Below are 25,299 nucleotides of genomic sequence, written 5' to 3' on the forward strand. Positions count from 1 at the left end.
CCACATGCACAAATATTTCCCACCTGACAAAAGGATAAGTTATGTTAAAACTCAATGTGTGGCCATAATGATATTATTTTTCGTGGGAATCGAATTCAGAGCTTTCCGAATTTATACGATTTGACTGGTTTACACTTTGAAGGAGAAAGATGTCACGAATGTGGCAATTCTATCTTATTTTGGGGTTTCATTATAAGTTTTATTTCTTTTACCTAATTAGATCCAAGCCAATTTGTTTGAGGTTGTCATTTCAATTCAACAAATTGAAGGGAAAACCCATTCACCTACAAATTAAATCATGATTTTTGAGCACTAGTTGTATGGATTAGACCTAATTTGAACTTAATTCATGCAATGGGTGCTTAATCATTGAAGCTTTTATGTCACACTTCAAGATAAAATTAAGAGATTAAGATAATGGGATTTGACTTCTTAACCTCTAACCCTTTGTTTAAAGGCAAATAATTAGCAATAGAGAGATAAACAACTCACATTACATTTTTTCCATTGAGAATTTGATTTTATTCTTTCGTTTTGGCATCATAATTTACTTTTTAGGGTGGAACCCGTGCACCTATTCACCTTTATGTATTTTTTTTTTGTGTAAAAAAAATCACTCATCCAAATGTCGCATTCGAAATTTCCAACTGTAGACGTTAGTGTGAACCGCCTTATCAAACACATCATACACGCTAGTTAGTATATACACTAAAAAGAATATAAGCTCCACCAACAAACTCATTTTGAAAATACGTTAGCATACGGTAAAATTATCAAGAATAAGCTCGCGTCAATTTTAAAAGTATCACTAAACACTCGACAACTTATAATTTAGTATATTTATCCCAAATGTAAGATTTACCAAATGGTTCCATAGTATTGCCCATGCTATTTTTCCATTGAAACACACATATGCAGAGTTGAAGCTAGATTTTATCAGTAATAGAAAATGAAATCATACAAGTTCTTTGGATATTCGATAAAAGTCCAAATTCAAACCGTCAGACTTATTCTCACAGAAATTTCTCACCTTATGACAGTGTAAGTTGGGTCAAAACCCCCTCAATGCACGGCCATATGATCTGAACTTCTTTAAACCCTAAATCACACACTAATCTTATTTGGTAAACGATCAATATATCTCTATTGATTTTAGGAATCAATGGAGTATTGTAAAATAATTTGAATAAGATTTTACATTATTGAACAAATCAATAAATTTATATAGATATAAATGATCAAGCCATTATTGAAATGTAATAATTGTATTATAAAAATAATACAAAAATAAATTTATTTTTATTACAAGCCGATATACATACAATTAAAGAGTCAACCTTTCGCCTTCTCTATGTATAAATTACAGTCTTTATGCCTTCGAAGACACCCAAACAGAAAAAGACAAGAAAGTGAAATTACGATTTTGCCCCACTCCTTCCATTTTTGTACTCAACATTTTTATCTTATTGACTTCGCAGTCGCAATACACAGAGACTTTCTCTCAAACATGGAGGAAGAAAACAAGCCAGGCAAGTCTGATGAGTCGGAGAACTGGATTCAAAGCTCGAGAGATCCTACACAGCCGCCGGAGAATTTAGAGTCTGCCGGCGCAGGAGGTGGAGGTGGAGGCGCTAGGTACAAGCTGATGTCTCCGGCGAAGCTCCCGATCTCGCGGTCGGCGTGTATCACGATCCCTCCGGGTCTTAGTCCGACCTCATTTCTTGAGTCTCCGGTTCTGCTATCTAATGTCAAGGTTAGTGTTCTGTTTGGATCGAAGCTCTCTGCTTTCTGTTTGGTTACCTGGAAGGTAAATGAAAATGGTGGAAAATGAAGGGAAGTTGGATTTCTTTAGGCAATATTATGTGAGTTAAAGAAATGGTTTTTTGAAGTTTTAAGATCCATTTGAGAGCAGAGAAAAAAGTGGGGCAGAGTAAAGGAAATTTGAATATGGTTATATGAGCAACCAAACAGATCTTTACACCATTTGTTGATCTTTCCCAGAATGGTAAGTGGATAATTCCCCAATGTGAACTCCAACAAGTTTTGATTTTTCGTTGCACAAAAAGAACGGTCTCTTGTGGGTTTCGTGGCATGGACTATAAAAGTTTCGGTATTAAGTCTAGTGGAGAATTTGAAGCGACTTGAGTGACAATCTGATGTGGGTTTTATTTTTGAGCTAAAAGAGATGCTCTTTGCCGCACCATAAATTCAAAATTCCAAATTACTATTTTTGTCTGTTTGTGTGTGTATTTGCTGGGTTGGAGGTGTTTGTGTGTGAAGATTAGATTTTATTACGTAGTTGGGTGCTTGAGTTGGGGCCCTAAGATTCTGATGCTCTCTCTTAAAATACTCTGCATTGGCACTTTGGTGCCCGTCAGGAATTGTTCTGTGGATTGCTTTTGGAGAATAAATGGCTTTTTGGTAGAAGTAGGAGCCTGCTATTTTTTTTAATTGTCAGTGTTGTTTTTTCACATAAAAATGAATCTTTTCCCTTTTGTTGCTGCTTTGTGGCCCCATTTTCATTTGTGTTTTAACCATTGTTGTTTGATGTATGAAGAACCTTTCCATTTGTGTTTTAGAATAAAGGATAAGTGCGGAAGAGCAGAGAGTGGATCCAATAGTTGTATTGATTGATGATTAAACTATAAAATGAGAACAAGTAGAATAAGTTGGATTAGCAGGTGGGTCAAGTCAATGAGATCAAGCATGATTACCTATGATTTATGGGAGTGAATGATCGGATGTAGGTCTGAATGCAGAAAAAAGGAATTATTCTCGTAGTCAAGCAATAAGAAATCTGTTACAAGTACATGTTAGGTGTATATAGTCTTTCTAGATCAATGGGTATTATGTAAGTGGAAACAATAAATATTTAACACTTGGATGATGCTCTTATTTGCCATAGTGGGTTTATTCTTGAAATCTGTCTATTTCCTGTTTGCCAATGTCTTCTAGTACAATGTGACATGCTAGAATCAGCTGCACATGTCAGATGAATAGACGTGTCTGAACTTTATCTCTTTATTTATGGTCATCCTATAAGGAATATATCTGATAGTTCACCTGATGTTCCTTATCAGTCATCAAATTGGGAAAATGGTGTGCAGAATTCCAACCTTAATAGTCAGTCTAACAATGGGTGCCTTCAGGCTGACTGAAAATTTTCTAATTGCATAAACTTTCATTCTCCATTCTATATTCTGCTGTTTAAGTGGGTGGCTGCTGCCATTTCTTCTACCTTTTACATGTTATGCTCAAAATATTTCTTCTCGTTGTTTATTGAGTGCTCATCTCAATGAATAATTTGTAATCTCTCTCCTCCTCATCTTGCAGGCTGAGCCTTCGCCTACAACAGGTTCATTTAATAAGACCCAATTGGTGCATGGTTCGGTTGGCTTGAATTCCTATTCAGTGCATACAGTTGGCTCCAGGACCTTCACAGAAAGAAAATCAAGCTTTGAATTTTGGCCCCATGCTAGATCAAATATGGTAATGTGTCTTGCAGTTACGCTTGTTAATGGTTATTCATTCGTTGATAGTGCAAAAGATATCTTGCTACAAATTTCAGTTAGAATCTCAATCAGGTGTGAAAATTCTAGCGAGCAGAAGTAAATGTTTACCTTCCTGGATGTATTTTATCTTTATTGGCATGATGGGTAAATGTTATTGTGGAAGTAGATACTTCTCTGCAAAAACTTCTTTTCATGTCAAATAGCTTAGCCCTTACCTTATTCTCAGTAGAATGTAAGTCTAGATTGTTACCAGTGAATTTGATTATTGTTTGTTAGTTTCTATATTCATTCTGCAATCGCATTATGAGAGGAACTGCCTTTGTTGTTTAGGAACAATATTTCTCTTGTAAATTCTAGAGCGATGACACCCTTACATGAGTATAACAAATTTGTCAGTGTGCCTTGATAGATATTTTTTACCTAACATGTTTTACGTATTTCAAGGTGCATGCAGGTTTGAACCACCAGAAAAGTGAACTATCTGTCCCAACCCAAGGTCATTGTTCTTCTCCACTTGCATCACCACCTTCAATTAAAAGTGAGCACGCAATGTCCTCAAATGAGTTGAGTCTATCATCACCTGTTCATATGGTTACATCAGCAGCGAGTCCAGCTGCCGAAGTTGATTCAGATGAACCAAACCAGATAGGAATTGTGAACAGTGGGCTCCAGGCATTACAAACTGATCATAAAGGTGGAAGTGGGGCTTCTGCGGCATCTGATGATGGATATAACTGGCGTAAATATGGACAAAAGCATGTTAAGGGAAGTAAATTTCCTCGCAGCTATTACAAATGTACACATCCTAACTGTGAAGTGAAGAAGTTATTTGAACGATCTCATGATGGACATATAACGGAGATTATTTACAAGGGAACACATGATCATCCCAAACCTATACCTGGACGCCGATATAATGCTGGTTCTGCCATGTCCACTCAGGATGAAAGGGCTGATAAGGTTTCATTTGTAACTGGTCAAGATGGTCAGGAAGGTAGCTTCAGTGTAATTTTCCGTTGGTCTTTTGTATGGAAACTCTTGCTGATGTAGTTTTTCATCTGTTTTTTGTCTTGTAGACATCTCCCTTGGCATATATGGCCTGATATCTCAAACTGTCGAGCATAATGCTACCCCTGAACTTTCTCCTGGTACTGCAAACGATGATAGTCCTGAAGGTGCAGAGGTTGATGATGACGATCCCTTCTCGAAACGGAGGTAATACAATACAGTACCATGTGGCCTTTTGGTGCTTTAGTTGTTGATTAATGTGCTTACCAAATAAGTTAACTAATTCTATCAAGCAGGAAGATGGATATTGAAGGAATTGAAGTCACTCCAGTGGTTAAGCCCATCCGAGAGCCACGTGTTGTTGTTCAAACTCTGAGTGAGGTTGATATTCTGGATGATGGGTACCGTTGGCGCAAATATGGACAGAAAGTGGTGAGAGGGAATCCTAATCCGAGGTATGTTTGAAGATTAATGATGTCGTGTATAACTAAAAAACTTGTTTCATTTGACAAGTTTCCTCAATCCTTTGGGTGGACAAGTGAAAGCAATAAAATCATATGAATGAACAATGATTGCTTACTCATATGTACATTCTCAATCTTCTTCTCAGGTATATGTCTATATGGTGCTGTGAAGTTTACTATTTTAGAAACTACGTTGAATTTACTTATTTGTATGGCAAAAAATAATTTCACTGTGGCTTGGGGGATTTTATTTTTCCGCAAAAGATTGCGATTACCGATAAATATGAAGGGAATTTTGGTCTAGCTTTGCTGATTGTATTTAGATAACGGTAATTTACGTCCAGCAGCATCCAGTACTTGTTTCTTACTTAGCATTGTCTAATTGGGTTTTGGAGCTCTCAGTACGCATATAATCATGATAATAGAAGGATTTAGGGGTGGAACATTGACTAAGTTGCATATTACTGTGATTCATCTTATTTAACTTGGAAGATGTGGCTTGTGTAGCTTTTGCTGATTTATTTGAGTTCATGTTCCTTTTTTTAATTATTTTGTTGAGGAAAAATTTTCAGAGATTGAAATTTTTTTCTAGCATCACATTTAGATATTATGATATTCTTTTGTTGGCTAGTCTCATTCACTATGTGCTATTATTCATTGCATGCTGTTGCATTCCATAATATTTGTAATATTCATCTTCATGCTTCCATGTTATGTAGGAGTTATTACAAGTGCACAAATGCTGGATGCCCTGTCAGAAAACATGTGGAGAGAGCATCACATGATCCAAAAGCAGTTATAACCACGTACGAAGGAAAACACAATCATGATGTACCAACTGCGAGGAATAGTAGCCATGGCAATGCTGCACCATCAATGATGAACGGACCTTCAAGGATTATATCACAAGAAAGCAATGCAATTAGCCTTGATCTTGGTGTCGGAATAAACTCTGCTGCTGAACATCGATCCAGTGAGCAGCAACAACCACTGCATCCTCACGGCATGCAAAGCCAAACCCAAACTAGCTGTTCCATTTTCACAATGGGGCAGGCAACACCAGTCGCTCCTTACTATGTTCTGAACGGTGGTGTGCATCAGTATGGATCTAGAGAAAACCCAAGTGAAGGCCGGAGTCTTGAAATCCCAACGTTAAACCATTCTTACCCGTATCCGCAAAATACAGGAAGGTTATTAACTGGTCCATAAATTTGTTTACAGTGAAGCAAATGAAATAAAAATTTCTGTGGATTTTTTTCTTGCTTTCCTAGTTGGTAGAATACTAGAATATAGCGTGGCCTAGAATCAGAACTGGAAAGTATCAGTTGTCCTTAATGTTCTAGTTTACTGAGAACTGATCCAGCTACTAACGTATAACTATGTCGCGGATTGCCTCTGTGTATTACATTTCTATGAGCTTGATTACCCTTGTATAAATATGAAAATAATACAGGTATTATCTGATGAAAGAAACTTTTTTCTTTGATCTCATTCCAATGAAGTGATCATGAATTCAAGGCGATCATTGAGAAAGTTTCTATGTAAATTTGCATCAGGCCAGAGGAAGTACCTATAACATTGCTGCTTAAATCTCAGGTTCATGAAACTGAAAATCAAGAGTTGAAGTGAATACCATGAATAGATAACTCCCAACAATCAAGTTCCAGAAGGAAGTGCATGGCTAAAAATTATGTTCCAACATTCAAACATAGCTAAAACCGCGTCTTTTTTTTGGAATCGATACCGATACCACCTGGTTTGCCTATTTTGGACAACAAAATTAGGTCTAAACTCGGCCGAACAGATCACACACCCAACCTGTCAACAAATAAGCAGGACCAAGGCTTAGTGCAAAATTGAACAGGGATAAATCCTACTTGGTATCGAACCACGAGAACCCCGTATGGATACACTTTAGCCAGAGCCAATAACCAACTGGGCTATCTCAGTTTGGTTGCAAAATCAGGTAGACAGTAGGTAGCTAAAGGCTGTTTTATTACAAATAACAAGTGTTTCTAACATTGATTGTCAGATACAAATTCAATTATCTAAAACATAGCTTTGACAAGTTTAAAGCGGGCCGCATCCAAGTATACAAACAAGGACCAAGAGAGAGTTCCGCGTCATCTTTTCTTAAAACCATACTTTTTCCTTTCATAGAAGAGATCAGTTTTGGCACTCCCTAGATTAACAATCTTTGGACATCCATCTCTATCCTTCTCCTGCTGCGTACACTCTTTGCAATAATAAGCATCAGAGATTCCCACTCCTCCACAGATGACACATCGGCCCTGGAATGACCCGTAATTGCATTCATCACAAATTCGGACAAGAGTGCACGGTCGCACATAGGAGTCGCAGATTACACACTTTCCATCACATTTCTCACAAAGTCGTCCAATGGCAATTCCTGGCTGTTTCCGGCACATAATCAAATCAGGATGATGTTTGGCCATGATAGCAACAAGAAGCTTTTAATACGTTAGAAACCTACAGAAACAGAAAAAATTCAACAGTGACACAATTCATACCAAAAGTCAGAGACAGGAAAATTGTATAAGAGATATATTCAGTTCACTGTTTCAAATGAATGTTCAATCAACCACTATATGATCCGAGACAGAAAAAAATCTTGTAAATAACGTTGAACAAAAAGAAAAGGGAGATGAAAACGAAAAGACATGCAAGTAGAGAACCTCAAGCAAAGCCTAAAGCCACACATCACAAATTAGCATTAGTGTTGGTACCAGTTTATGCTGATTTCCTTATTCCTTCACCAACCAGTGAAATTATTTCAGACGTCTTCCTTGTGGCACACGCCCAGCAAATAGACAAATTTCAGAGGTATCTTATCATCTGACTTGATTAACTGATTCTACAGACTTTACATGGTACCAAACACAAATTTCAAGAACAAACTGATCGAAGTGATCAAAAAAGCTAATGATATACAAATACCCTCTGATATACAAATACTATATAAATCAATAACAATCTTACTTCATTTCTCAGACTTGACAGGAATTATTTGTACCTAAATCTACTCATTCTCATATCAAAGCCATTATCCCAAACCATGCTTGCTCACTAAAAATTAGTGAAAATGTTAAAGAAGGGTGGATGCTCCTACATATACTTCCACCAAAAGCCATATCTTTGCAAAACAAAAATCCCCCTAGAACCGTTCTCTTCAGGCTACAAAGCAAAAATGGAGAGACAGAGCTCGGCAAAGTTTTTTGAATCAACAAATTCACAAACTTCAGCGATCCAAGTAGAAACAAAATCCAAAAAAAAAAAAAAAAACAAATAGGACAGATAATCCATCGATTTGCTAAGGAACTGAATCTACAACAAACGAATCACCGAGAAACCAGGTTCAGAGAACTAACCTGCACCGACTTATGATGCTCTAGGGTTCACGGAGAAGCTAGAAAATCAGAGGGGACGCCGTGCGAAAACAAGGGGTTGTGTACTTTTGCTTGGGAATATAACTGGATCCGACCCCAGAGTGTGTGGATTCAGACTTTCATGGGCCGGGCCTTGGTCCAACTCTATAAGCCAATCAACATGCAATAAGCCCATGTGTGGTTGTATTGTAATAAGGAGAGAGCGTGAATGTTATTTTCTCTCAAGTACAACTAGGGATGACAAAATTCTATCGATCCAGATGACTTAATTTTTTCAATTCAGATTAAACCTAAGTTTGGACATAAATGATATGTCCAAAATTTGGATCCAAACATAAAAATCTTGTCCAATTTAAAATTGGGTCCAAGCACATAAATTTTGTCCGCTTTACTTGTTTGGACCCTAAACCGAATTAGATTATCGTCCAGTTTACTTGTCTAGATTTAAACTAATCCGTGTTTGGTTAATTAAGTACGTCCAAAATCCAATCTGGGTTAGGATCCAGACATGTAAATATTTCATAAACGCATGTTGTTGCTCTACCTGAAACCGACCCCTAAGTACAACCACACACTTTTGTATTGCTGATTCGCAATAATGCATAGGATTCAAGTCCTTCTCAAGGAGGAGAGTAACCATTTATCGATAGCATAGTTGGTTATCTCTCTGGACTTAGAGTCTTTGATGTACAAGATTGTGAGTTCAAACTAGACAACTAAGCTATTTTCTTGTAAAATTCTAATTTTAAGGGTTTGTCCAACTTTCGGAACCCTACCCTCATAAATTTTGACCCAGTCCTATCTTTAGGGCATTTGGACTGAGTCGTTTCTCCATTAAAAAAGATACATAGTTGCATTTATGGGCTGGGACTTGGCCTAACTCTATAAGCTAATCGTTCCTTTGACAACTGCAAGTTAGACAAAACCAAGCTAGACTGATGGAGGAGCAAAACATGCTTTCAGATAATCAGCTAGGAAAAGTAAGGCAAAATCTATTCTATGATTCATTCTGAAAACTACGCTGTCATAAGAACAAGAGTACCAAGAACTACTGAGGATAATATGACTAATGGTATTGAGGTGGAACACCGTATCCACCGTAAGGTGTTTGCCTGTCATAATAAGCAGGTGGTGCCTGCGACTCCGGAGGATATAAGTAGGATGCACTTGGGTTTGGGTTGTCAGCGTATCCCACAGGCGCTATCGGGTGGCCATTGGTTCCAGGTGATGAACCAGTATAAGGGGCGGCTTGAGCAGAACCTCATGTATGGACCAGTGGCTGCACTTGGATAGGAGGCATGATGGTCTGGCAACAAACCTGCTGGCTGTAAATGAGGTTGCTGAAAAGTGGTGACACTTGAATTGGCGGCAGCAGCACCCATTGGTACAGCTGCATGACCAGCTACATCAACCATTCGAAGACGCTTGTTTCCAGTCGGCTGCTGCTGGTGCTTCCACTTCGATTGTGGCTTCACTTGCTGTAAATTAAGGCTTCGTGGCCGGAGCGCCAGGAGGGAGTTTTCTCTTTGCTTTTATTTTCTACAACACCTCAATACGCTTCTCAATGTTAGCCCATGGGAATTCACGTTCAAGCTTGTGATCGTCAATGATTTTAAGGACTGATTTTAATGAACCGATTTCTTTGGCTGTCGCATCGATCATTCTGTAGGAATCAACATGTACATGCCTTTTTGACTTAACTTAGAAGGTAAACAGATAAACAAATAATTACATGCAAAATTACCTGCGACTTGAGAGAGTTATTTCCATTCTTGGACAGTTTTTGAGCAAGCCTCTTGGATTCCTTCAGGTAGGATTGCAATAAAGGGACTGGTGGGAATCTTTCCGTCAGCCCAAAATAAAAAATAAATTTGATAGCGAGAAGTGGTTTGCCATTGTTAATGAGCTTCTGAATGAGATCTACAGTAGACAAGAATCACAATTTCCATCAGACCCTATCGCATGGAGCAATTAGAAACAAAAAACTGTGAGAACCTGTTAGCTTAGGTTGCCAAATTATATTACACCAAGCATTAAAGTCACTAATTTACCTTTGTTACAAATGCCTTCAAATACCATTTGGTATAAAATGAAATAACATCATGATGCTGAAGATGGGTTTCTCACAAGAGGAATTAATTTAAACTAAAGTGTTAGTTTACTTTTTTTGCAATTCATTTTTATATTCTCTTAAGCATGCAACTCTTTGAAAAGGGAGAGGGACACATGCATTATGCATATGCTCTGCTACAACTATGTATGCAAGCTATGGCTTGTTAATGAAGGCTAAATATATGGCCGGGTGGCCCTTCTAACAAGGAAATAGTTAGTGGATTCTCTCTTGCATATCACACAAGGGTTTTGGTAAATGATGATACATAAGTAGATAGGTGGTCTTTTTTTTCTTTTAAAAAATCTACTTAATAATGTGTAGCTAGAGCTACTTGAGTGATAGTCTAGCGGTGAATATTTCTAGAGCCAAATCATATGAATTCGGAAAGTTCTGAGTTCAATTTCCAATGGGAGTAATATCATTGTGACCATGCGCTGGGATTCAGCCCAACTTATCATGTCATCAGGTTGAAAACTTCTATGCACATGAGGCTAACGGCCCGAGTTTAAACTCATATCGTATTTTCAAAAGATAAACTTGTATATAAAAGTGCATGGTACTCCAATATCGTATTCCACGTTTGGTGAAAAGTATATAGAAAACTTATGTTATACTTGGTAGAGATGTTGGAGGGCATTGGAGAAGGAAGAGGAGGGTTTGGGAGCATTACCAATAGAGTTCTCTAAAGGTCAATTTTCTATTGGTTTCTCTCCCAAACCCTCCCCTCTCCAATACCCACAAACGTTTCTACTAATTAAAAACAAATTGACTTGGAAGTTGGAACTTGAAATTGAGAGATTGTGTTTGGTAGATTTGTAAAATATATATCATGAACTAGCATATTAAAAAAAAAATAGTAGATGGTAGTTGTGGAAATTTCTTTTGCTGTTAATGTTTTTGACTACTTGTATTGTGACTAGAACACATGTTGAAGGGCTAGATCATGAACATATATTGGTTTTGTTTGAATAAAAGCGGCCTTTATTGACCAATTAATTAAGTCATTTGCGATGTCTTATCAAATAACCCAAAAGACACCAATCACCATTTTTTTCAATTATAAATTTTAAAACTAAAATAAATAAAACTTGGTCGTATACCACCCATTCAAACTTTCAACAATATTCAATTAATAACATAAACAACTTGCATCCTCAACTACTTGTAATTAATTGTTTGAGCAAGATTGTTTAGAATTAGTAACGATAGTCGAATTCGAAATCATTTGTAGTTTCTTAATCATTTTATCTATTTAAAAATGTTGAAAATTAAAAAAAATGAAGAAAATAATTATTAGTGATGACATCCATTTGGTATAAGCTTTCACAAGCTTCACATGTCTTAAACATTATATACATACATATCTATATATATACATACATACATATATCTATATATATACATACATACATATATATATATATATATATCTGGAGTTTGACCAAAACCCAACTCGAATAAGTCACATGTCCCCTTCATGTGTTTCATAAGTTCATGCTAAAAGCTATAAGAATCACAAGAAATGACAATCAACATCTTTATATGATATGACTTAAAGATGACAACCAACATCTTTGTATGATTAATGTAATTCCCTTTTCACAGAATACATGATGCATTTGCAATTTTTTACAAAAAAGAAAACATAGAAACATATATTATCACCCATATTTTCTCATTAATTGGTCAAATTCCATGGATGGAGGGAGCTTCCCTTATTCTGTTATCGAGCATAATGACGCGAATTGAACTTTAATGAATTCTAATATGCAATGTCAAGCATTTCACTTTCTCAATCGGCTGAGAAGGGTTAAGGATTTACTTGACTTAAGATATTATATTGTTCGGAAAACCTTGGATTAATTGAAATCTTATATCAAAACACTATGTACGGAGGATATGAACTGCCTAAAAGAATTCTTAAATGCGAACAAGAATAATAATAAAACATGCCCATGGATTCACATTATCCGTTAAAATTATATTACTATAAAAACACGTAGTTATCTAAATAATTATGATTGAACAAATTGTCAAATTACACACATATGACATGATCAGTATGAACTTCTGACCAAGAGCTGTCATATATGACCATAACCAGTTGTTACCAAAAAAGAGAAGGGCATAACCTTCTCCTCTCAAATGATGGACGTGAAGCACTATGGTTCAATCTTGGACGTCCAATTCCATGTGGGACCCACCAATACAGAATCTACCAACCAAAATGGACGTTTTTAGTTGACATTTTTAGTTCCCCAACATACAAGGAAACAAGTATTGTAATTGGTAACTACAATCAAATGCCATAAAACAAATGGTATTCCATCTAAACTCATGAGTTGTGACTTTTGATATTTTGGGGCCACATACCTGGGATAAAATCCCGTCGATTTACCTATATTTTATGGAAGCCCGGGGCCTGCTGTAATTTTATTACAGCAGGCCCCACTGTAATATACTTTTTTGACATTAAAAATTTTTATTTTTATTTTTAAAAATCATAAATATGTAATGTTAATCGCAACGAACACAACGATATATTTTTTGTTAGAAACAAAAATCAAATTCAACATGAAAAAGACACAACAATTCTAGACCATCGGATATAAACTCAAAATATTCAATGTTTTGATCACGATGAATTTGATTTTTGTTTTAAACAAAAAATATACCGTTGGATTCGTTATGAAAAATACTACATATTTATGATTTTTAAAAATAAAAATAAAATTTTTTACTACCTATAAAATACATTACAGCGGGACCTGCTGTAATAAAATTACAGCAGGTCCCGGGCACCCATATTTTATAGAGAGAATTTCTGAGAATACAATGGATGATGCAAAAAGTTTACCTCACTGAAAATCCAGAATGGATCCAAAAGAACCTTGTATTGGAGAGTTTCCCACAATATAATGAAAATTGGAATGAGACATTTATTTTTTTTTCTCTAATTGAATTTAGTAATTACTTAATTACTTTCCAATGTCGGTTACAATACCAAATTAAATCCCTAATGTCATAACGATTCAAATTCTATTACTATTCAAAGAACATTAATGACCTGTTTGGACATTCATCAGTGTTTTCAAAAGGCAAAAATATTTGACATCGAAGTTTATTTATTTTTATTTATACCAACCAAACGCATCCTTACCCTATTAAAATCTTTGTTTAGAGAGGATAAAGGCGGTCAATCGCCTATATATATACCCATCTTCATAACCTTTCAGCTTCAATCCTTCATGTGTCCTCACGCTTGCCCTCGAAGAAAACTTTGTCTTGTGCTTCTCCTAGAGCTCTTCAAGCTCTCTCACAGTGAAATTTTATGGTAAGTACTTTCTGACTTTATCTTCAAAAGTTTTATTTTGTTCTTTACATATGTAAATGCGTGTATGTACTTCGTTAATTTTTTCATATACGTGCTTCAGAAATTCTAGTATTAGTATCTTGGAATGGTTTTTCTTGGTTCGACATAGGTGGGTATCTCTCGGTTTTGTTTTTCTTGTTCATTTTGGGGTTATGAATGATTTGAACGATAGGAATTGTTGTTATAGTTTCAGAATTCTGTTTTTTTGCCTCTGATTTTGTTGTCTTTTGGTCTGATAAATGTTAACATCTGATGCAGGACCATATATGTATGTGTATTGTTCTGTATTTAATTTCATGATCTCTATTTCTTGTTAAAGATCGATGCTTTGAAGCTTTTTTCAACCATTTTTATCTTTTTGTTTATGTCAAGTAGTTTTACAATCCTGCGTGCTTGTTAATCTGTGTAGATGCCAAGTGTAGAGCCTGATTCGTCCGATAAGGACTCGGAACCATTCGTAGAGATTGATCCGAGCCGGCGCTATGGAAGGTACAATGAACTACTTGGTTCTGGTGCTGTGAAGAGGGTTTATAGAGCATTTGATCAAGAAGAAGGCATTGAAGTGGCTTGGAATCAAGTCAAATTGAGAAATTTCAGCAACAATCCGGCAATGATCGATATGCTATACTCCGAAGTTCGGTTGCTACGGTCCTTAAAGAACAATAACATTATATGTCTGCATCATGTCTGGCGCGATCAGGTTCATAACACCTTGAATTTCATCACCGAAGTCTGTACTTCAGGGAATTTGAGAGAGTACAGAAAGAAGCATAGACATGTTTCTGTGAAAGCAATTAAGAAGTGGTCTAAACAGATTTTGAAGGGATTGGATTATTTGCATACTCATGAGCCTTGTGTGATTCATAGAGATCTCAATTGCAGCAACCTGTTTGTAAATGGGAATGTTGGGCAGGTATTGATGATCTTACTTTCCTTATTTCTTTACTTTCACACTTGTTTGGTTGCTAGGAAAACTCATAAAGTGAAAGGAAAATTTTCTTTGTCAAACTTAGCAAAATTTTAATATATGGTGCTAATTTTCATTTTCTTATAAAATAGGTTAAGATTGGTGATCTGGGTTTGGCTGCCACTGTTGGGAAGAGCCATGCAGCACATTCAGTTCTCGGAACGCCAGAATACATGGCTCCAGAGCTCTATGATGAGAACTACACAGAAATGGTGGACATTTACTCATTTGGTATGTGTTTGCTAGAAATGGTGACCATGGAAATCCCATATAGTGAATGTGACAATGTTGCAAGGATATACAAGAAAGTATCTTCTGGGGTTAGGCCTCAAGCCTTGAACAAGGTCAGAGACCCAGAAGTCAAGGGCTTCATTGAGAAGTGCCTTGCACAGCCTAGGGCTAGACCTTCTGCTGCTGAACTACTCAAAGATCCTTTCTTTGATGGTATTGATGATGATGATAATTTATGACTAGTTTAGATTGTGATAGGTTTGTTCTACCACTTTGTTTCTTTTTTCTTTTGATCTTGGGTTGATGTTGTTTTGGAATGATTTGGGAAAGTGGGTTTTGGCCATGAAAGATGGAGAAAGTGTGTAGTATGTGATTTTTATGGGGGTAATATTTTGTATATAGTTCCTCTTTTTTCAAACAATTGGCATTGAAATTGGTGGGAGAAAATGTGAATTCTTCTTGGGTTTTAATCTCTTTAGCATAATTGTATTTTCTATCTTGGATTGGGATTTATGTATTTTCATAGAAGTGTTAATTAATTTTCTGATAATCCCTTGTGTTGGGGAGATGGGATTAGGGTTTCTTTTTCCAATTATTTTCCCATTAATTTAGGTATCAATCTTGTTTCTCAGAAGACAATTTTTTTTTGGAAGAATAAAGTATTGTTTTGTTTGAATTCCCCATCAATGATTAAGTGTTAGCTGTAATCATTTTAAGTAAAGTCAAAGCATAGGAAGCAAAATGTGCTCTTCTGGCAAGAAAAAAGTTGAATGAATCATTGATCATTCAGACAGAAAAGAAGCAAATCTTTTGTATGATGGACCAACCTTTGAGATTATGACTCTTAAAAGATAATTACTTGGCAAACAAATTGAATCAAATGTATGCAAAAGTTACAATAATCTGTAAGAAATTCCTTGTGAGAGTAGTCTGCTTTGTTTGCTTTGTGTGCATCAAAACACAATTAAACTATTTGGGCGATAGCCTAGCTGGTTATCTCTCCGAACTTAGGAACTTAGGGTGTAAAAAATCTCTCTCGAGGTAGGGATTTCGATTCAAAGTTGGCGTCACTATTTCCAAGTGATTTGCGTTCGGTCTCGGCCCAACTACCCCATCAGATGGGTTTGAGCGTACCTAACTCGGTCTAAGTTTGGACTTAGTGGGTTGTCCAAAAGATACGCCTGCTGAGTTGTGCCTCGGTTAAAAAAATAAAAACGAACAACTAGCTTACAATGTTTTTTGCCTAAATAGATGCCCCTTTGTGTCTCGTTTTATCAATTTCAATGATTTCTTTGTTCACACAGCTTAGATGACAGCTTCAAGCACACTGTCATTTCTTCGAGTCTGGAAGTTCCAAAAGATGTTCATTGTTTACTCCATTACATTCCATGTGTATCTGCAACAAACAAGAAACGGTGTAAATTCTTAAGGAATATGTCCTCATCTGATAAACCAAGATAAAACAGGAACTGATGTTGTAGTCTGTTTCCTATCGCTGCAAATGATATGTCTTCAAAGCAGGAAGCAAAGCCAATCATGATGGTATTTCTTTCATTCAGCTGCTTTTGATCGAAAGACGAAGAGAAAATGCAGAGAGGGAAGGATTTCAATACGTTTTCGAAGGTGCTGATTGGCATTGCAGCTGTTCAAGTGTTCATCACAGTCTCTGTCGTCGAATGTAAGTTGTCGGAAACTGAATCTTTCTTTGATTTCATTAATGCTGTTGATCCAGAAAACGTACTGAGAATCGACAAAAATGGTTCGAACCTGAATCCTTGTTCTGATAAGCTGAAGGGTGGTGTTAAGTGCAATGCATATGGGGCTACCATAACAGAATTAAGGCTTGACAGTATGAATCTTAGTGGAACAATTGATGCAGATTCTCTATGCAAGCTGAGAAATCTGAAAGTTCTTAGCCTGTCGAAGAATTTCATCCGAGGAAGTATTCCTAACTCGATATTGCATTGCAGAAGGTTAAGGTACTTGAATCTTAGCAGAAATCTCTTGAGTGGGAGATTGCCAATGGCCTTAAACAAGTTGAGATATCTAAGGGGAATTGACATCTCCAACAATCAATTCAAGCAAGAATCAATAGAACCAAGCGCATCACTGAAAATTAGTACTGCAGTGAAGGCAGGGGATTACATACCCTCATCGCCCACTGAGCCTAGCGAGCCAGTTTCTCATCACAAGACTTTGTATGAGGATTTGACAATCTTCTTACCATTGATTATTGGCATAGTAGTCTTGGCTCTGCTTATACACATTAAGAACAAAATCGCTGCTAAATCGGCAGAAGACAGAGAGATTCTGAAGGAACTTGAGAAGTCTCCTCCACAAAATCCTTCAAAAAAGGATGCTGAGGAGGAATTTAGGCCTCATAGAAGCTGTTCCGAGCTTGTATTCTTTGCAGAAGAGAATGAACGATTCAAAATGGAAGATCTGCTCGAAGCCACAGCTGATCTACAAAGCCATAGCCTATGCAGCAGCCTCTACAAAGTAATGCTCAAGAACAATAATGTTTATGCTGTCAAAAGAATGAAGAAACTGCAAGTTTCGCTTGAAGAATTCGGTCAAACTATGAGACAAATCGGGAACTTGAAGCATCCAAACATTCTGCCTCTTATAGGTTACCATTCTACTGATGAAGAGAAACTCCTGATTTACAAGTATCAAGACAATGGGAGCCTACTAGACCTGCTGGACAGTGAGTCATAGACTTGGAACAAACACTTCTTGAACTAATTTTCCTTCATTGCTTGAACTTCATGAACTCATAGTTTCAATTGTAAATCTGCAGATTACATTGAGGGTAAGAGGGAATTCGCGTGGGGGCTTCGGCTGTCAATTGCAAGTGGGATTGCCAGGGGATTAGACTTCATATATCAGAGTTCAGGTAACCAGGAGATTATTCCTCATGGAAATCTCAAGCTTTCAAATATCCTATTGAATGAGAATGAGGAGCCATTGATGAGTGATTACGGGTTTTCGAGATTTCTAGACCCCAACAGAGGTTGCATATTTTCCATAAATGGGTACACAGCACCAGAGAAAGCCTTATCAGAACAAGCTGATGTGTTCAGCTTTGGTGTCATTTTGCTTGAGTTACTAACTGGGAAAACTGTGGAGAGAAGTGGAATAGACTTGCCTAAATGGGTTAGGTCAATGGTGAGGGAGGAATGGACAGGAGAGGTGTTTGATAAGGAGGTTAACAGATATGCTAGGCAGTGGGCATTTCCTCTGCTGAATGTCTCCCTCAAATGTGTGTCGAATTCACCCGAAGATCGACCTTCCATGGCTGAAGTGTTGGAGAAGATAGAGGAGGTTGTGAATGATCATGATGATGTTTCTATATCATCAATATCTTCTTTTGCTTCTAGCCAACAAGATTGCTGTTTGCTTCACACTGTCATTCCTGAGACTTGGGATACTCCAGGATCAAATTACTGAGACATTATAACAAACACTGTAATTGCTGGAGTATACAAGCAAGTAATCACAAGTAGTGATTTTTAATTTTGTAAGCTAGAGTGAATAAAATGTGTGCTTATGTATGCATTCACTGTTACCCTTTACATGTTGCAACAAAAAACTCCACCGCACACACACACACACAAATACATACATACATACATATATATATATATATGCATACACACACACACGCATATAAAAATTGATAGGAAGGGATTGAATTAGGGTCCAAAGGTACTATACTAAAATAGAAGGCAACACAGAGAACAAGTGGAGGTTTTATTCCTCATTTATCTTATCTTGACCAATAATAAACTTTAATGGGTGGGAACCTCTCTAAGCTAAGCCCTTTGTAGGCTACATATATTGTCTCTAATTGGGGGTTGTCAATATCAAACATTCATCATGAGTGGTAATCTAGTAATCTACCAAAGTTTTAAGAAGAAGGATTTTTCCAGCATATTTTACCATATTTTAGCATATAGTGGTTTTGTTTTGTAGTTTTGCTTAAATTGATGGCTTTTGTTTTGTGGGTTAATGGTATTCTTTCTCCACACAAAATTCTAGAGTTTGTTTTCACTTGATTGCATGGGTGAGGTGATATATATTGCATGGTAATAATGACATATATAAGATATCTTGTATGATCTTGTTCCCCAATGTCCCCTCTCTATGGCTACATATATGATCTTTAGCTAGGTCATTTATCCAAATTCTTTTATTTAAAGTAGAGGAGAGCTGAATTGCTCACAAGTCTCTTCATATGTTTGTGGGACTTTTCACTCCATTCCTAACTCCTAGTCCTTGCCTATTTGTGATAACTTACTTAACCCATTTGCAGTTTGTGTTTGTTTTTTTTGTTTAGTTTTTGTTACCTAGCTTAGATCGGTGGAGTCGGACTCGTTGGACAATGGTTTGGCGATGTATGGTGTAATTCGGTGTCGTCCAACAATGTCTGGTGATTTCCGGTTTAGTGTTTGTATTTTATTATTTTGTTTTTGTTTTTTAGTCCTTAGGTTATATTCCACCTTTATGATGGCCCCGAGTGCCTTGGGCCTCAGTTACTCAATTTATTGGATAACCTAATGCAATCAGGTGTATGAACTCTTTTTTTAAAAAAAAAAAGAAGTCAATTTATAGGTAGTATAGTCTGTTAAAAAATCCAATTTTCCTAAAAATGTTTGACTTACCTATAATTGCAACTATAGATTCACTTGGACAATTTGGCAAAAGGGAATACTCTTATTAAATGGGATTTGGTCATGGTTGATTTACATTAATACTTGTGTTCTTCATGAGCTTGTTAAATTTTTGTAACCATCAAAGTAATAGCTTAATTAGTAAATCTCTCTATGGTCAAACTGTATGGACTTGGGAGGTCATAAGTTTGATTTTCACTATGAGCAACACCCTTTGGTCTGGCACTGGGTTTTGGCCCAATTTATTATATCGTTAGGTGAGAAACTTCTGTGCGTACGGCACTAAAGGTCCGAGTTTAGATTAATATCAGATGTTCAAAGGGAAAATTTGTTGAATTATTTGTTCACTATTTGCTTTTGGGTATTTTTTAGGAGTTGAGAAATGTACTTCACTCACACATAAGCATTAATGTATTGATTTTGTCACTTAGTCTAATTGACATAACCTATAGCTTCTAAGCTAATCCAAGGCCAAATGCTATAGAGAGTTAAGATAGTGACTCATTGTGAATGCCCCTGTCCAAATCATTTGTAACTAATTACAAATGATCACTCAAGCACATTTTATAATGAAATAGTAAAACTCACTTTAAAAAATCTAATTTATAAAACAAATTATTTAAATTTAAACATAACTTTCATGATTGGTTGAAAAAAAAAAACATCTTTTATTAATTAGTTTATATCACATTGATCACTACAGTATTACAAATATTCTTTTGCAAGTTGTGGTTAAGAAAATGAAAAAAAAAGAAGAAAAAAAGATGAAAAACTTTGTTAATCCACCCTTATCAAGTGGGCATCTTGAAGTAACTTTATGTAAATTAAACTCCATGGTTAACCTTCACATGTCATACATATTTGCAATTTCAATAAAACAAAACTTGCTAATAAAGAACAACAATTCATTCAAATTAGTGGTCCAAATATATAATTTATCATTGATGAGGCTCTTTTATGGAGTCCAAGCAAGGAATAGTATATCTCACATGATCACATTTTTTTTGTTTTAAAATACTCAATAAATTATCTTCCATTTGAATAAAATATTAATATTTGATATTATTATTTTGAGAAAAGACCATCTCTCCTGTCATCACTCTTTTGTTTAGCTCCTCCAAATATTCTTACACCAGAGGTTTAGCAATCTCAATCTCTTTCTATATATTTATATATCGTATCTCTCTAACGCATATCAGCTACAAATTTCATTTCTTTGAATTTATAAAAGGGAAGAATAAACCAAGAAAGATAAAGAAGAAATGGAGAACATACAATAGCGTTTCTTTTTTATATATAGAAGCCATGGCCACCACCTTCTTCTTCCAATTCTAGCATTTCTTTTCATAGATCTTTGTTTATCACATTTTCCTATCTGGGTACCGTTCAAAATGGTAAATTTCTTATCTTTCTCCCTATCTCTTGATCTTTGTTGAGAATTTGTTTGGAATTTTGATGGATCTTGATTCTGTTCCTTCAATTTTGATATATTGATTCAATCAGGAATATTGGGTTGCGTCCTGATTGATGCAGGAAGGATCCGATGATCCTAGATTGGATTTGACAAACACCCACTTTGCCTTTGATCGGGTTCTGTCTGAATTCTCGTCTAAGGTGATGGTTCTCCTTTTCGTTTGCTTCTTGTTATCCACATTCTGATGCGTTGCCTCAATTTTCCATATTAAGATTGAGTATTTGTCTGTTTCTGATTCCTGCTTATCTACAATCTATGTGAAGTGTAATTTAGGTTGGTTTTATTGCTAAGAAGCTGGAGGTTGAATTGATGCTTGATTTTTCGATTGAGTTACAGATTTTATTGAGTTCTAAATTTGTTTTGGAGTAATTTTGTTGACGGACATCTAAATTGTAGACTGATGAGCTATTTTACCATTGTTGATGGTAGATAGGATGGAATCGGATCTCGGTAAGCTCTTCATTGGTGGTATTTCTTGGGACACAGATGAGGAACGTCTTAGGGAATATTTTGGAAACTATGGAGAGGTGGTGGAGGCTGTGATCATGAGAGATCGCACCACAGGCCGTGCCCGTGGCTTTGGTTTTGTGGTCTTTGCGGACCCTGCTGTCGCAGAGAGGGTCATTATCGAGAAGCATATGATTGATGGCCGTATGGTAAGTTGAATGTCCTACGTGTACTATAGATTCAGCTGGCCTATGTCTATTTATCGAAGTTGAACACTCTTGCAAAGTACTATACATTTCTGAATTTACAGTTTCGGAGATATTGATGGTTTCCAGTTAAGCGTGAACTCACTTCACTCCCAACTTAAATTTTAAATTTGCAGTTATCGTTCGCTCTCTCTTTCTCTGGTTTTTACTTCTTGGATTTCATATCCTTGCTGTATTGCCTTTATCCATGGTTTAGCAGTAGCTTTTTACACTCATTACTAGCTTGCAGCTGAGGATGGCATGTAATTATTTCAATTTAGTCATTTGCTCCTCAATTTTCAGGTTGAAGCTAAGAAGGCTGTTCCTAGGGATGATCAACACATCTTAAATAGAAACACGAGCAGCATTCATAGTTCTGCTGGTCCTGGACGAACAAAAAAGATTTTTGTCGGAGGGTTAGCATCCACTGTCACAGAGAGTGACTTTAAGAACTACTTTGATCAGTTTGGTACAATCACTGATGTTGTTGTGATGTATGATCACCACACCCAGCGGCCAAGAGGCTTTGGTTTCATAACTTATGATTCAGAGGATGCAGTAGATAGAGTCCTGCATAAAACTTTTCATGAACTCAATGGCAAGATGGTTGAGGTCAAGAGGGCAGTACCAAAAGAGCTGTCGCCGGGGCCCAGCCGAAGTCCTCTGATGGGATATAACTATGGTTTGAGTAGGACCAACAACTTTCTTAATGCTTATGCTCAGGGATACAATTTGAGCTCAGTTGAAGGTTTTGGCATTAGGATGGATGGTAGATTTAATCCTCTTACTGGTGGTCGAAGTGGGTTTCCTACATTTGGTACTAATGCTTTTGGAATGGGTTTGAACTTGGACCCAAGTCTGAGTCCAAGCTACGGAGGGAGTTCAAGCTTTAACGATAGTATTGGATATGGGCGTCTTTTGAATCCCTACTACAATGGAAACCAAAGCAGGTATACTACTCCTATTGGGTATAGTGGGGGAAATACAAGAAACAATTCTTTTTCGAGCTCAACTGCACGAAGTGTCTGGGGAAATGGGGGCCTAAACAATACCACAAATCCTGCCAGTCCAGGTGCCTACCTGGGTTCTGGAAGTGGGAATTTTGGTGTATCATTTGGAAATAACGGATCTAATTGGGGCCCTTCTGTTATAGCTCAAGGAGGACGCTCGGCTTCTGGCTATGCTAGTGGGAGTATGATTTATGGAAGTGGTGACAACAACTCTGGGTTGGGAGGAGGTTATCTAAGAAACAGCACAAGTGTAGCCCCACCATCATCATTTGTTACATCAACAGGTGGTTATGAGGGATCTTATGGTGGCTTGTATCGTGGTGGCACAGTTTATGGCGATTCAACTTGGCGGTCTACAACTCCTGAACTTGATGGATCTGGCTCTTTCCGGTATGGACTTGGAGAAATAGCTCCGGATGTTACAGACAAGAATTCTGATGATTATGTTGGAACTTACAGCGTTACAAGTAGACAATCAAATAGAGGTGAGGCTTTTGTTTTGCTTACATCTAATGGTGCTTCTGACTTTTAAAAAAAAAAAAAAATACTCCAATCTTTAAACAAAAGCCTATCTAAACACTTAGTGCAAAGATCATTAGATATTAAGCTGAAAGTTTACCAAACTTCAGAACGAGAAATCATGACTGACACTTTAGAGAAGCAAATATTTTCACTGTCAAGACTCAACATTGCTTTCTTTTGAAAATTTTATAAGAATTTTACAAGAATTTTACTCTCCCAGAGGATAAAGAGGCTTAATCCGCTAGCTGAAAAAGGTGCTATGCAGCCTAGGTCATTTTACTGTTAGTCTAGGATGTGCTCCAGTGGGTGACTCGGTGAACTTCAAAACCTGAAATTTTTTCTTTTTATGCCTAAACTGTAGTTGAGCTGGAAATCTTTAATTTGTTGACTCACCATTTGATATTTAAACCAAGCCGACAGAGGTGCATTTCCTTAATTCCAATACGACTAGTTTGAAGGTACCTGTAAATTTTTTCCTCAACCTTTTTTCCTCACCTATGGTTCTTCCTGGTTTCATAACATTTCCGATAAGTTAAACCTTAAGAATGTGGCTTTTACTTGTTAAACTTAAGAAGCATTTTGCAATAGGATTGTTTTACTTTTCTCATGTAGCACAAAGTTGGTGACAGAAGTTTTTTTTCTTTTTCTCTCCCTCTCCCTCTCACTTCCTGTAGGTCTATTTAATTTATTGCTATCTCAATCAGTCAATAGTCTGCATGGCTTTTATCTTTTATTTTAAAACTGGTAGGCATGGGGTGCACACGTTTGTTGATTTCAAATGATAAGCATGATAATAACTTCCTTGTGCTTTACTTAATCATGTAGTTGGATAATTTTAATTCAAAAATGAATGCAGAACAACAATGTTTCTGTAGTTTACTGAAAAACAATGTTTCCTAACTCTATGATTGTGAAGATTTGACTACTTTTTTGAGCTTAGGTATTGACATGAGGTGCTAATTATATTTTATTTCATTTTTCCATTAATATCTGCTCTAGGAATTGCTGCCTAGGAGATCTGTTACTTGGATATCACTTGGTAGCTGTAGGTGAAGGAAATCTGGTAACAGATAAGAATTGTGAATGCCACGTCTCCCTCTCAATTACATGCAGCTTACGAGGAAATTGATCACATATACTAACAAGGGTTGTTGGTTTGAAGCACACTCATCTGGAGAAAACACATTTACAGTGGATTTTACATTAAAGGTTTGATGTTCTATTTTTTTTCAAAGGGTAAGATAAAGAAGGGAAGAAAAACGAAACGAAAGATTATGTTTGTCCTATGGCATTTGAGTGAGGTGTAAAATCTGATTGCGGGGTATAAACAGTACCAAGGAAGATTAGTTTAATGTATTGTGCATCTCGGGTGAGGCAAGCCAGCAGTAGAACTTCATAAATTAGAGTACACTAAGTTTTCTCTTTTGATTTGTTTAATTGTCGTATGCCTCTGGAGAAGTTGCTGCTGAGTGCTGGTTCTTGACCTTATATTTTACTTTCCATTTTTCTGGGATTTCATTCCTATCTCAGATTGTACGTTGAGATTCTGTTTTGAGTTACCGGTGTGAAACATTTAAGGGATGCTCATCTACGATCCCCCCTAAATAAGATACTGAATATTTAAACTGATTTTTATTAGACAGCTCGCTAAACATTCTTATACATTAATCTGATTCTACTATTGTCTTTTCCCAGAGCGATTCTGAGATTAACCATTTATTTGTGATGTTGGTAGTGAACTAGTGATTATATGAAGGCACATTGATTATTTGCATGCTATTAGGGTATCATCAAGCTGTTGCATAGTTACCATGACCAGTAATGCTTGTGTTTTTGGAAGTTTTGTCTGTGAA

At 36.6% G+C, this 25,299-nt stretch overlaps 5 protein-coding genes and 1 long non-coding RNA gene across 8 annotated transcripts; 4 read left to right on the forward strand and 2 right to left on the reverse strand.

Moving 5' to 3' along the window:
* The first annotated feature begins 1,467 nt into the window (after window positions 1-1,467).
* Window positions 1,468-6,464, forward strand: LOC119985805 (probable WRKY transcription factor 20). Its single transcript, XM_038830202.1, has 6 exons — window positions 1,468-1,753; window positions 3,334-3,489; window positions 3,957-4,506; window positions 4,589-4,727; window positions 4,817-4,975; window positions 5,704-6,464. Exons 1-6 carry the CDS (start codon window positions 1,508-1,510, stop codon window positions 6,191-6,193), a joined length of 1,740 nt encoding a protein of 579 aa, XP_038686130.1. The 5' UTR covers window positions 1,468-1,507; the 3' UTR covers window positions 6,194-6,464.
* A 487-nt stretch (window positions 6,465-6,951) lies between these two features.
* LOC119985807 (PHD finger-like domain-containing protein 5A) lies at window positions 6,952-8,488 on the reverse strand. The gene is made up of 2 exons (XM_038830203.1): window positions 8,374-8,488; window positions 6,952-7,474 (listed from the first exon to the last, which is right to left on the reverse strand). Exon 2 carries the CDS (start codon window positions 7,438-7,440, stop codon window positions 7,108-7,110), a length of 333 nt encoding a protein of 110 aa, XP_038686131.1. The 5' UTR covers window positions 7,441-7,474; window positions 8,374-8,488; the 3' UTR covers window positions 6,952-7,107.
* Window positions 8,489-9,358: 870 nt separating this feature from the next.
* Window positions 9,359-10,331, reverse strand: LOC119986038. The gene is made up of 2 exons (XR_005465195.1): window positions 10,136-10,331; window positions 9,359-10,037 (listed from the first exon to the last, which is right to left on the reverse strand). It is a non-coding gene; the product is annotated as an uncharacterized LOC119986038 (long non-coding RNA).
* A 3,363-nt stretch (window positions 10,332-13,694) lies between these two features.
* LOC119985907 (probable serine/threonine-protein kinase WNK11) lies at window positions 13,695-15,643 on the forward strand. The gene is made up of 3 exons (XM_038830376.1): window positions 13,695-13,838; window positions 14,287-14,790; window positions 14,937-15,643. The coding sequence occupies exons 1-3, from the start codon at window positions 13,836-13,838 to the stop codon at window positions 15,312-15,314; spliced, it is 885 nt and encodes a 294-aa protein (XP_038686304.1). The 5' UTR covers window positions 13,695-13,835; the 3' UTR covers window positions 15,315-15,643.
* Window positions 15,644-15,891: 248 nt separating this feature from the next.
* Window positions 15,892-18,632, forward strand: LOC119985906 (probably inactive receptor-like protein kinase At5g41680). The gene is made up of 2 exons (XM_038830375.1): window positions 15,892-17,782; window positions 17,876-18,632. Exons 1-2 carry the CDS (start codon window positions 16,663-16,665, stop codon window positions 18,523-18,525), a joined length of 1,770 nt encoding a protein of 589 aa, XP_038686303.1. The 5' UTR covers window positions 15,892-16,662; the 3' UTR covers window positions 18,526-18,632.
* Window positions 18,633-20,852: 2,220 nt separating this feature from the next.
* On the forward strand, window positions 20,853-25,081 carry LOC119986211 (heterogeneous nuclear ribonucleoprotein 1-like). Of its 3 annotated transcripts, none has more exons than XM_038830777.1 (5): window positions 20,853-21,142; window positions 21,252-21,362; window positions 21,652-21,878; window positions 22,218-23,409; window positions 24,446-25,081. In XM_038830777.1, exons 3-5 carry the CDS (start codon window positions 21,657-21,659, stop codon window positions 24,457-24,459), a joined length of 1,428 nt encoding a protein of 475 aa, XP_038686705.1. In that variant the 5' UTR covers window positions 20,853-21,142; window positions 21,252-21,362; window positions 21,652-21,656; the 3' UTR covers window positions 24,460-25,081. The 3 variants fall into 3 exon arrangements, with proteins under 3 accessions (XP_038686705.1, XP_038686706.1, XP_038686703.1); XM_038830778.1 differs by having other exon boundaries at window positions 21,656-21,878; XM_038830775.1 differs by lacking the exons at window positions 20,853-21,142; window positions 21,252-21,362 and having other exon boundaries at window positions 21,645-21,878.
* The last annotated feature ends 218 nt before the right edge of the window (window positions 25,082-25,299 follow it).

Source organism: Tripterygium wilfordii, chromosome 19, assembly GCF_013401445.1.
Source record: "Tripterygium wilfordii isolate XIE 37 chromosome 19, ASM1340144v1, whole genome shotgun sequence".
In the NCBI taxonomy this organism is placed as follows: Eukaryota; Viridiplantae; Streptophyta; class Magnoliopsida; order Celastrales; family Celastraceae; genus Tripterygium; species Tripterygium wilfordii.

Excerpts from the sequence above, each read along its gene's own strand:
- LOC119985807 (XM_038830203.1), bottom strand. The coding sequence starts at position 7,440 with ATGGCCAAACATCATCCTGATTTGATTATGTGCCGGAAACAGCCAGGA.
- LOC119985907 (XM_038830376.1), top strand. Across the intron at positions 14,791-14,936 it reads TAAATGGGAATGTTGGGCAG|GTTAAGATTGGTGATCTGGG; the intron begins GTATTGATGATC and ends CTTATAAAATAG.
- LOC119985805 (XM_038830202.1), top strand. The coding sequence starts at position 1,508 with ATGGAGGAAGAAAACAAGCCAGGCAAGTCTGATGAGTCGGAGAACTGG. Across the intron at positions 3,490-3,956 it reads CCCATGCTAGATCAAATATG|GTGCATGCAGGTTTGAACCA; the intron begins GTAATGTGTCTT and ends ACGTATTTCAAG. Across the intron at positions 4,728-4,816 it reads GATCCCTTCTCGAAACGGAG|GAAGATGGATATTGAAGGAA; the intron begins GTAATACAATAC and ends TCTATCAAGCAG.
- LOC119985906 (XM_038830375.1), top strand. The coding sequence starts at position 16,663 with ATGCAGAGAGGGAAGGATTTCAATACGTTTTCGAAGGTGCTGATTGGC. Across the intron at positions 17,783-17,875 it reads CCTACTAGACCTGCTGGACA|ATTACATTGAGGGTAAGAGG; the intron begins GTGAGTCATAGA and ends GTAAATCTGCAG.
- LOC119986211 (XM_038830775.1), top strand. The coding sequence starts at position 21,645 with ATGGTAGATAGGATGGAATCGGATCTCGGTAAGCTCTTCATTGGTGGT. Across the intron at positions 21,879-22,217 it reads ATATGATTGATGGCCGTATG|GTTGAAGCTAAGAAGGCTGT; the intron begins GTAAGTTGAATG and ends CTCAATTTTCAG.